Source organism: Syngnathoides biaculeatus, chromosome 14 (genome assembly GCF_019802595.1).
Source record: "Syngnathoides biaculeatus isolate LvHL_M chromosome 14, ASM1980259v1, whole genome shotgun sequence".
Lineage (NCBI taxonomy): Eukaryota > Metazoa > Chordata > Actinopteri > Syngnathiformes > Syngnathidae > Syngnathoides > Syngnathoides biaculeatus.
Genome location: NC_084653.1, coordinates 18893620 through 18905768, shown reverse-complemented (window position 1 = coordinate 18905768; position 12149 = coordinate 18893620). Strand labels below are relative to the sequence as shown.

Below are 12149 nucleotides of genomic sequence, written 5' to 3'. Positions count from 1 at the left end.
ACCTTGACACATCCTTACACTTTGCCTAACTCGACTACTTTGGCGAGACTGGAGACCTTGTTATTAAACCATAAAGCAAAGGATATGATTAGACGGCAGGAAGTTCCAGCTGAGCACCTGATTTGCCAACGCCAGATAGCGCTGGAAGACACAGGACATCTGAGCGCTGAGGTTCTCCCGCCGACTGAACTCCTGCAGAACCTCCATGGTCATTGCGAAGATCTGACGCAAACCCTCCTCCTGATGCAAAACGCAGTAAGAGTCAAATTGCTCCACTTGGTGGCTAAATTGGTGAATTACAATCTTAAATGCACACAATTGCAACATACAATAGTAATCCTTGTCACAAAAAAATAAATAAATAAATAAAAGATTCAATTTTATAAAATTCAAAATATACACTAGCTACCAGCAACGGAGAATGCTTGTGTGTGTGAGAGAGAGAGAGAGAGACCCACCTGGAAGAGGCGTTTACAGCTACCGTGAAACTCCATGCTCAGTCCGATGCTGCTGGTCTTGCTGGAGCTGGAGAACTCGCTCAGCAGCGCAGTCAGGATGGAGCAGGCCAGCGTTTGCTACAGAACAACCAAAGCACGATCAAACAAATGTTCTGCTCCTAAAGATTGGTCAACGGGATCCGACGCAGTGTGTGTAGTTCGTTACCACATTGGGGTTCCCACTGCCGATAAGCTGTCCGACCTCCAGGAAGACACTTTTGCAGCTGACCGTTTTGTCGAGGGTGCCGCGCTTGACAATGACGGCCACGGCCAGTAACATCTGCTCGCGCACGTACTTCTGCAAACTAAAATGGTAAAAGGTTCACTTTTTGTTTAGCTTTTCTTTCAGCAAGCCTTTGCACTTTCATACGCCCATCCACCTTAACGCCTTTTAATTCCCAAAAAATAAAATCGCTCATATTCCCACCTTAAAACCATCTCACCACCTGTTTCCATCTTAAACTCACACCCTGCACCTTCATTTCGACCTTACATACCAAAGTGCCACCAAAAATAGCAAAAATCTGCTAGGTATTTGTGAGTGGATCCCATTAGATGGGAGCAAATTAGTATAATTGTCTAAATGAAGCTCCTCCACTTCAACATAGTTCCTTGGTACCAAGATGGCACCAAAGCAACACTTTGATTGCTTTAGCCTGCAGACATAAACTGAAAAAGATGTGAGTTTTGCAAAGAATAACATGTTTAAAAAAAAAAAAAAAAAACAATCGGGAAATCGCTGAACTCGTGAATGCTCACTGTAAAACTTTCCACTTCAATTTCTACTTGGGCTTCATTTAATAATCAATTAATAAAACGATTATTTTTTGATTAATTGGATAAAAACATTTGTTCATTTCTATCTTTTTATTAAACAGGACATTATTTCAAATTGGCAATGGTTGGCAACAGTTTGTTGCATGAACGTCTGAGTTCTTAATTAATTGTGAATAATTAATAAAATAAATTGGCAAATAACTTTAAAATAGTCCATGGACCAATACACAAAAACATACCAATGTGTATGCTATATACAGTACATAAAGAAACAGCAAGCTACTGGCAGAACAGCATTTGGTACGATTTTTAGAGAAGAAATAACATACCACAAGATGCAAAGCACTCATCAGCATAAAGGATAGGAAGGCCAGATTGGATATTGCAAAGAAGCACATCGATGAGCCACAAAAGTTTTGGAACAACATTTACGGGACAAGCCATAAGGAAAAGAAGATTTATGTACTGATGAGGCTAAGATTTTCACGTTTTCAGCACAAAACATATCTCATTTATTTAGAAACAAAACATGAAAATGAGCTCGGTGGGACTTAAAAACATCTCACCCCACCTCATCTTCATTTCCCCCTTAAAAATGAAGATGTGTACCTTTATTTCCACATTACAAACATCTCATCACGCATAATTCCACTTTAAACACACATTGGCATGTTCATTTCCACCTTTAAAACAGCATTTTCTGCTTTTCTTTCCACTGTGAAAACATCCACCAACCTGTATATCCACATTAACAACACCCTTCCACCTTTATTACAAACCTAACATTCCTGCACCTGTATTTCCACCTTAAATTCACCTCCGAGTTATTTTCGCCTTGCACACACTTCTGTTTTCCTTACTTGGGTCTGTGCAGGACGTATGAAAGCAGGAAGGCTCTGAGGGACTCGATGTTGGACTTCTCCAGCAAAATCCACTCCCGCACCACCGCTTCCATGATGGCAGTGGCGGCCTCGAACAGCACATAGTCCACTTTGCTGCTCTCTGGAATAGGGAGCACACACTTATCATGGATAATCCTTCTCTTCAGACACAATTATCAGAGGGTTCATTAGATGAAAAAGGAAAGAAAAATAAATACAAAGAAAAAATATTTTTCCTAAAAACAACAACAACAAAAAAAAACTCCTATAGTACACTAATTTAATCTGGAAAAGGAAAAAAAAGCCCAGAAAACTATATCAAGAGATTTTCTTGAGAAAAATACAACTTTTTAACTTAGGTTAAAAATGATAGCCTTTTGAGCCTAAAAATGTTACTTTTTTTTATTAAAAAAAAATCCGATAACTTTTGCTTCGAAAATATATGAACTACAACCCCTTGTCCCCCCCCAGAAAAAATCTTTGAAAAATATGACAAGAAAAATGTTCTTTTCTTGATCAGTATGATGACCTTAAAAAAAGGCGACTGACTGTAAAAAAATATGACTTTTTACCTTAAAAATGCCGCTTTCTCAAAAAAAGTTTTCACCCCAAAAATAAGATTAGAGTATTTTAAAAAATGTCCAAAAAAAAAAAAAAAAAAGAAATCCATATTCTTTGAGTTTTATGTCTTTTTGTCCCATAAAACAACAGTTTTCTAAAAAATATGTTCTGTATGTTTATCCTTGAAAACACGCTTTTTTTTCCAACCACTCAAAATGATTAATCATCAGTCGTTTGTTATCCAAATTAATATAAGCTACAACCATTAACTTCAGGGGTTATAAGGTTTTAGATTTTTCAATTTGAGTTTTTGTGGTTTGGTTTGTTTTCATCAACTCTAAAAACTTTGCTCACCCAAGATGTGTTTACAAATGGCAAAGGGCGACTTGGACTTTCTGAAGGAGAGAAAGATGTGCTCGGCATGATGGCGCTGCTCTGTGCTCACCATGGACGGCGGTGCCTGTAAAACACAACGTAGCAGAGATTTGTCTGTAAAGTGACAAGAATAACAACTTGTAACTCATTATATCATCTTGGGAATAAACCTATATTTCAAAAGAGGAAAAAGGCCTCACTGTTAAAAACATACAAGTGGCAACATTTTGAGACCGCAAGCCGACTTTTTACATAAAAGAAATGAACCCCTACCTAAATAATCAAAACAAGCCATTAATTGTGAAAATGCACAATTTTGTACTCATAGCATTGTGACTTTTTTCCTGCAAAAAGTAAAACCATTAAACGTAAATATGAATTCATTTTCATAACATTACAAACATTTCTGGGCTTCTATCATTATTACTGTAAATTCCGGCTTACAGACCGCACTGGATAATGAACCTCGTCCAGTAATTTGTAAAGGAAATACCATTTGGTACATACATAACCTGTGAAAAAGCCGCAAGTGGCCACATTGAAACCCACATTGAAACACGAGATATTTACAAAGAAAGACGGTACACAGAAAGAGTTTTTGAAGTTTTAATACCTTAGCTTAGCTTAACATAGCAACAACACGGTAGTACTATGAACAGGGCTGGTTTAAAAAAAAAAAAAAAAAAAACATACCTAAATCACTGAGACGCGGCAGTAACACAGCAGAAACACGGTAGCACAGCGCTAACAGGGCCGGTTAAAAAAAAAACTGGTACAAATCACTGAGACATGGCAGTAACACAGTGCTAACGCTGGCGCAGCGCTAATAGGTTAAAAAAAAAAAACATACCAGTAAAAGTCACTTCCTCGGCACATATATTCCACTGGTCTCACTCTTACCTTTCCTGCTCGAGTACCCCCTTGCGGCTATATAAAAAAAATTACAAATTATCCGCATCACCGCATAAGCCGCAGGGTTGAATGCGTTTGAAAAAAGTCGCAGTTTATAGTCCGGAAATTACGGTACTGCAACTATTTATCGTCTTCAAAAACATCACGATACAGACCAAAGAAAGGAGTAACTGATTCATAATCAGTTCATGGGAAAACTATTAAGTCAATTTAATTGATTACAAAAGTAATGGGTATTTGCAGCGATAATATAAATAACAACTGACCTGTAGTTGAACCTGAATCAGCCTCAGAAGGGTTTATCATGAACACAGCATGAATCAGTACCCAAGAAATAGCTCTGAGGAGTAAAACATCACTCCCTCGTGTGATAATGTTTCATTGGTTTTTCTTAAATCATTATAAGGTGTCCTTGCGTCAGAATCAACAATTTTGTTTTACGCAAAACATAGTTCAAAGTGCGTCTGTGAAACGGTTTGACGTGTTGGCAGTTTGTTGTCTTTGAACACCAAAACTTCTTGCAAATGAGAGGATTTGGAATTGCTGACAGTACGATACAACCTTGGTACTTATAGTCCCCTACAAAAGTATTGGAACGTCAGAGTCAAGTCCTTTGTTGTTTTTGTACACTGAAGACATTTGGATTTCAGATCAAATGATGAACATAAGACTAAAGTTCAGAATTCCAGCTTTCATTTTGTGGTTCTTTATATCTAGCTGTGGCATGACAGCCACCTTTCGTTGGAAGCTACCCACGTTTCAAGTGAGCAAAAGTATTCCAACAGACAATATTTAAATCATAGTGGATAACGTTTCATATTTGGTGGCATTATCATTACTTTCAATAACTGCATCAAGCCTGCGGTACATTGATTACACCAGCATTTCAAATGAGGAATGCAACATTCTTCATGTGAAATGCTTTTCCAGGTCATTATTGCAGGCTCTTTCAGTTCTTGTTTGTTTTTGGGAATTTCTCCCTTCAGTCTCCTCTTCGGAACCTAAAAATGCATGCTCTATTGGGTTCACATCCAGTGATTGACTTGGCTAGTCTAATACTTTTCACGCTGCCCCTCCCCCATGAACTCCTATGTTGTGTTAGCAGCATGTTTTGGGTCATTGTCTGGTTCCATGATGAAGCCCCTCCTGAATGCTTTGTGTGCATTTTTTTCTGTATGGTTTTGTGGACTTCAGAAGTTATTCTGCTGCTAACATCATGAGTTACAAACTCAAAGACGAGTGAACCCATTCTAGAAGCAGCCATGCAAACGCAAGCCATGACACTACCTCAACCATGCTTCATAGATGAGCTTGTGTGTTTTGGATCAGCCTTTCCATCACTTTGGGAGAGGGTGATATTGGTCTTACCAGTCCATAAATCTTTGTTAGAAAACTCATGCGTAACGATCTTCAGCTTTGTTCATAGACTGTTTTCGACCACGTGACTACATACGGGGCACGTGGCCGTGTTGGATGGGTTCACTCTAATGCTTTTGCATCTACACCGGAGTTACACAAATGTTCGTACGACTGTTAAAAGTGATGCATGATGGCAAAAAAAAACGTTGGAAAGTTATCAGTGCTCATTAGATGTTGTTTCAATAAACCGTTACGACAAGAAATGGGCTTTGATCGACAATATCGACCCATATGCTTTGAAGAAACCCAAATGGAGCACAAAAATGTGGGCGTCGGTAACCTATCCAGACATCGTCCACCATCTCCTCTTCTCGACAAGCACGTATACCGTGGACCAACTCAAGAATTACAAAGATCTGGAGGCCTACAACAGATTCATCAATGGCTGGCTTTGTCATGCGGCGGTATCCATTGTAAGCACACTGCTAAGGTTAGTGTACCGCGTTATTATAGTCAGCGTTGTGTTAAATTGTTCATTATACCAACGAAAGAGGTGTAGATTATTATTTTTGTTCTTGTTACTGAGAGGGAGAGGGAGAGAGAGAGAGAGGTTCGAGCGGGACGAGTCCCAATTGGGGGCCGCACCTTTTTCTCCACTTCCACAGCTACATTTTTAACTCAACTCACGAAACAGCTAGCGGTGCGGTAACTCGTTTTTGCAAACTTATTATAATAAAACAGAAAATACAGATTTTGGAGACATGCTTTGCATTCACACACGAGTATTGTGCTTGGCTGCTAGATCGGTTCTGCTAAGACGAGACAGGCACAGTTGTCGCCGTTCGGTTGCTAACTGCTCCATTTTCTTGCACTGGTTCTCGATCACAGCTGGCAGTCGAAAGAAAGACGCTTTACAACACCCACTTTCGTTTGAGCAACCAATAACATAGCAATGCGCCCCCTTTCATACGCCTTTCTGAAATGATTTCTGCTTAGTTACGTGCGTTTACGTGAATTCACCAAACCAAGTTGGCGCCCGCGTTCTAAATCAGAAGGTGTGACGTCAGTTGAAAACAGTCTATATTTTTGTATCGCTCTACTCTCGTATCAATTTGTACTGTTGGGAAAATATTGTGATAGTTTCTAATCATGAGTTACTTTGATTCCCACAGATACATAAGACACTACAGTATTGGTTAAAAAAAAAAAAAAAAAAGCGATATCGGGGTAGGACATTGTTATCTGTACAATACAGTAATTATACACCAGTGTCAAATACTGATAGTTTGGCAGGAACTCATGATTTTGAAAAAAATTTGGGGATAGGTGCTTTTGTTTTGTTTTGAACATATCTCAATTTGAATATCATAAAATAAAAGCTAGAATTTTGAACATTTGTCTCATAGCCATCATTTGATTTGCAACTCAAATTGTCTTCGGTAAGCAGCTAGAACATAGAAACTGACCCGGCCGTTCCAATGCTTTTCGAGATGAGTGTAGCTAACTTGGGAGTCTGCTTGTTTTGACGATACAGTTCAGAGTTGGTGGAATTACATTGCCATGTTGAGATCTATTTGATTTGGGTCTCAGATGAGGTTGTGAATACTAGGGAAGATTCTGGGGGCCACGCAGATAGCTTTGGGATGCTCCATTGAAGACTGAGAAGCCAACGGTCTGCCTGGGAGCTCCTGCACGCTTAACCCGGCCGGGCATGAAGTTGCTACACTGCTTTGAAAGAGAGTTTACTCGCTCAGTCGTGGTTGTGGGGCTGTTGTTGGTTTTTGTAAACTTTGACACTAACGTGATACCCATACGAAACGTGGAACTTGGTCGAACAACCGGGTGTAGCTCAGCGGGTCAAAAGGCGAGCGGAGGCCGGCTATCGATGCCAATATTAGGTTTGGGAAAAGAAAGAAGGAGAACAAGCTTGGCCACGCAACGTTCCGATTCAAAGTGTGGCCATTAAAAGGAGGCTACGGCGAACCCTGGCGAGAGTCGCCTCGGGACGCTCGAATTCGGCTATCAAGCATCGCGTCGGCCGCGAGGATGGCATGTCACGTCTCACCATTAAAACTTTGGCAGCACTTTCCAGCTGGCTGATGACTTCTGCCGTACTGAGCGCCGCCATCATGGATGCCGGGCCCTCAAAGATGACGCGAACGCGGTACAAGGCATTATGGGTAACACACTTCACACGAAAGCCCTCCCGAAAAAAAGCAAAACAGTTCGCTACTAGCGCCAATGCGAGTGTGCTAAGTTTTATCTGTACAATTAGCTCACCGATAGCTGGTCAGACATGAACAAAGGTTGATGATTCGCTAAGACGTTGACATGATAGACAACCCGGAGAGTGAAACTGGAAATTGCGCCAATGAAAAAAGACGTTTGTATAAATGCCGCCTCGTGTGGTATTATTTCGTTTCTTTAAGCCACAGGTGTCAAACTCAAGGCTCGGGGGCCAGATCCGGCCCGCCACATGATTTTATGTGGCCCGCTAAGCCAAACCTACAGTGTCGATTTCCATGATTCGTGTAAAAAATTGGGACCAAAACTTGAAATTGTTGTGTGTCGTAAATGGTAAAGTTGAGATATTACAAGCATTTTTGTGTTTCCAAACATGAATAGGGAGTCACTGATGGTGGAGTGGTACACACGCCTGCATTTGGTGCGGGCAGCGTGGGATCGATTCCCGCTCAGTGACTGTGTTGATATCTGCCCTGCGACTGACTGGTGACCAGTTCAGGGTGTAGTCCGCCTTTCGCCTGAAGCTAGCTGGGATAGGCTCCAGCTTTCCTGCAACCCTTTTGAGGATAAGCGGCTTGGATAGTGACATGACAAACATGAATAGTTGGGGGGAAAAAACATCACCTTTGATTTCTGATTCCAAAACTAGTTCATAAATTGATGATGTATATATGATGACACAATTCAATATTTTTGTTTCACAGTCAAATGTGGCCCACGAGAATAATGAGTTTGGCACCCCTGGTTTAAGCCATCAGTACGTCTGTAAGGCAAGACAGTGAGCTGCATAAAGTGGCAATGTACACAAAGTCATTTTCTATACAAGCAGATTAGTGCCACCAGCATTTGAATTTATAGGATTTGAATTTGAAATGCCACAGAGATCCGGTTTTGAATTTGAAATGTTAAGTGATCAAATTTTCAATAGTTGTTTTGCAGTGTAACTTTTCAATGTTAACGGTTCAACTGGCTACAATTCGGTGTCTAAAATTCAGCGTCTGTGCCACCAGGCAGGATTACTTTAGGTCAGAACTGAACACCCAGCCAATCCAGTTACGATTTCTTCGTATGTGACGTCACGTGACCAATAAAGCGTAACTGCGATTGGCTGAGTGTTCTGTCTGGTGGCACAGACGATGAGTTTTATATAGCAAATTTTAGCCGGTTGAATTTCAGACAGCGAATTGTAGCAACTATTGAAATATAATCACTTTACTTTTCAAATTCAAATCTGTTTTCTGTGGCATTTCAAATTTAAATCCCATTTCACTTTAAATTTCAAATTCAAATCCTATTTCACTTTACACTTCAAAATAAATCCTGGTGGCACTAATCTACTGCCATGAAGAAGAAATTTCTTTCGGCTTGTCCCTTTCGGGGTCGCCACAGCGTGTCATCTCAGATGAACGCAACAATAACCAATTCACACACTGATGAATATATTTGTATATACATATACAGTGGACACCAAAAACAATTTCTGACGTCATTAACTGGTAACATAGGTTTACTTCTATAGAGCAACAAAATATGTTTTAACTATCATCACAGTAGGTTACTGGATTGGTAATTTTAATGAAAAAATGAAATTTTATTAGAATGGCTTTTGTCATATGAAACCGTGATTCAGCATCAAGAAACTGCAAAGAGTGCAAATTTTTTTTTTTTTTTAAATTGTACTGGAACAAAAATAAAACTTCAGTTAAATTTCTTGTTGTAAAAAAACACATCTTGATTTTATATATTTTATTATAAAATATGGGCGTATTTGAGCGTGCACAAAAAAAAAAAAAAAAAACAAAGCAGTCAGGAGTCTTGAGTGGGTTAATTTAATTTATACATAACATTTCACACAAAAAAAAAAGACAGCCGCATCAACAAAGTCTCAGTTCATACATGAATGTAGAAAAGAAAAAGTTGTTTTGCTAGTAATAATAATAATAATAATAATGCATACAATTTTGGACAGCACAGTGGGAAGAAAAAGTGAAGTGGGGAGACGGGGAAAGATACAAAAAAATATGTATATCTGTATAAATATAAATTCACGATTAATATACATTACACACGCTCCTTGAGGGGTACAAATGCATATAATTAAAAGAGAAAAAAAAAAAATCAATGATTGTCAGTCATCATTTTGTAACAAAAAAAACAGTTGCTTATAAAGCTTTTTGTTGTATTTTTAAAGGGCCAGTAAATCTTAAACATTGAACCCCTAAATGTTTGTTTTTGAAAATATTTTTTTACATTTTTTTTTTTGCCCCGATAACAAGTCAGACAAGTACACAAGAACAAGTGCAGTAAAAACAAAAAAAGGCCACAAAATGGAGGCAACACAAACATGAACATACACACACAGACCAAATTTCGTCAACCAAATAGCATCGTTGCCCAAGTGAAAATGTTTTTCGTAAAACAGGGGAATTTTTTTTTAAACACATACATTGGTATTTTTATTGATTTGGTAGCAGTAAGTTGAACATGATGGGCAATTTTGCTATTGTGGTTACAGTCATTGTCCAAGCATGATAAAGTTAAAAAAAAAAAAAAAAAAAAAAGACACACCACCTCATCCTGCTAGTCACACGCAAGGGATTAGTTGGGAATACTGACAAAAAAATTCAGTTGCTTCTGCAGATTGTCCACCACCCTTCTCAAAACATTTAAATTATGAAGCTTTTTTGATAAATATGAAAACTGTCTGCCAACAAAGGAGTATTTGGGCCACACGTTAAGAAAAAATATATATATAAAATTTGAGAAATTAGTTGGAAAGTTGTGATGAAAAAATTCAAATGTTACGTGTTAATATTACAAGAATGAAGATGTAATGTGTTGATGGTTAAGTCATTGAATTCTGAAAATTAAATTGTTGCATTACAAAAATAAAGTTGTAATGTTAACCAAATAAAGTTGTAATAGTATGAGAAATGAATCGCACTGTTAGAAGAAAAAAAAAAAATCAATTCATGAGAACAAAATTGTAATTTTAAGAGAATAGTGTACTCATGTTGAGAATGAAGTCAAATGTTATGACAATGAAGTTGCAAGGTTACAAGAATAAAGTAAGTTCAGAAAAATTAAAGAATTCAATTATAAAGATCACAGAAACAAACAGCTGTAATAATAAAGTTCAGAGTAAAATATCAAAATGCTAAAATTTCCCAAAAAAAAGTCATTACAAGTTTTAAGTTGTAAAGCTGCGTGAATTCAGTACATGCTGCAAAAAGGGGTGTATTATTACAAGACCAAAGTTCTGATGTCGCAAAGCAAAAGTTGTAAAGTTGCAAAAATAAAGCTGAATAAGAGAAATCCATTACTATGCAACATTACAAGATTTCCTTGAAAAATCATTCTTGTCAAACCAGGCATTTTAAAGTAAATTGTGTACCATTTTTAAAAGATTTGTTTGGCCTTTTCATCATGATGACTTTGTTCTTGAAATATTTTTCCATGTAAAATGACTTCATATATTTTTGTGCAGTTACATATTTCTTGAAAGACAACCTCTCAGATAACTGATTTTTTTTCCCCTCATAACAGTACGACTTGTCTGAACGTTGTGACTTATAAAAAAAATACTAATGACATTATTCTTTAAATATTCTGTTTTCTCCTGTAATATGGTTTAACATAACAGTAAAGCTTTTCTTTTTGTAAAATTACATTGACTTCATTTTCATATTTTTCTTTTCATGTCACATTTTGACACTGAGGGACAATAAGGACTTCCATCATTCCACTGTCTTTTTTTTTTTTCTAGGTAGTGTGCCCTTTATACTCCTTGATAATTTTGGGATATCCACTCAAAGCCTTTGTTTGAGATCACCTAACAAAGACAAAAAGCAACACCCTCACGCAGGAAAACAAAAAACAAAACTCTCTTTTCCAACTTGCATAAATCCACCGCTTGGCTTCTCCGAGAGCTCAGCTGTGCTGCATTTGGGGACCAGCCCTGACGTAGGACAGGTAAGGCTCGACCATCAACGTTCCACATTCATCATCATCATCGCGAGAAAACAGGTAACAATTATTACGGGTAAATAATACAAATAAGCAGCTTGTGGTAAGTAACACACATACACATACCCACGCATGTGCGCGCACACACACACGCACACACACACACACACACACACACACACACACACACGCTCTCTCTCTCACACACACACACCCACAGTATACAGTACTATATACTGTTAGTGTTTACTGTACATTGTATATAAAGCAATACGTTTGTACGTAGCACTTCAATATTTTCAAAATGAAAGGAAGTGTTTACAAAAAGGGCATTATTGTATTGCACTGAAGTCAAATGCATGTGTTCTGCTGGGGTCTTTTTTTTTTCTCCGCTTCATTTCTTTATTTTACCATTTTAAAAAATGAGACAAAAGTCTGAAGATTACAAGAATAAAGTTGTATTTTGGAGGATTTTTTTCCTCGTAGTTTTTTCCGAACAATCTATTTTTGTATAATTAATTACAGATTAAAAAATGTCAATATAGACAAAAAGTGATTGAAAGCAGTATGGTCAGAT

The 12149-nt window shown here is 38.0% G+C and overlaps 1 protein-coding gene across 1 annotated transcript in view; it reads right to left on the bottom strand.

Moving 5' to 3' along the window:
- Positions 1-7557, bottom strand: part of xpo4 (exportin 4) — a 38183-nt gene extending 30626 nt beyond the window's left edge. Inside the window, exons 1-6 of the mRNA XM_061840762.1 lie at positions 7428-7557; positions 3071-3176; positions 2135-2276; positions 664-802; positions 459-575; positions 88-240 (exon numbers count right to left, since the gene is read on the bottom strand). Of these exons, the coding sequence (XP_061696746.1) occupies positions 88-240; positions 459-575; positions 664-802; positions 2135-2276; positions 3071-3176; positions 7428-7493 (723 nt within the window). The 5' untranslated portion in view covers positions 7494-7557. The remainder of the gene's footprint in view (positions 1-87; positions 241-458; positions 576-663; positions 803-2134; positions 2277-3070; positions 3177-7427) is intronic.
- Between the last annotated feature and the right edge of the window lie 4592 nt (positions 7558-12149).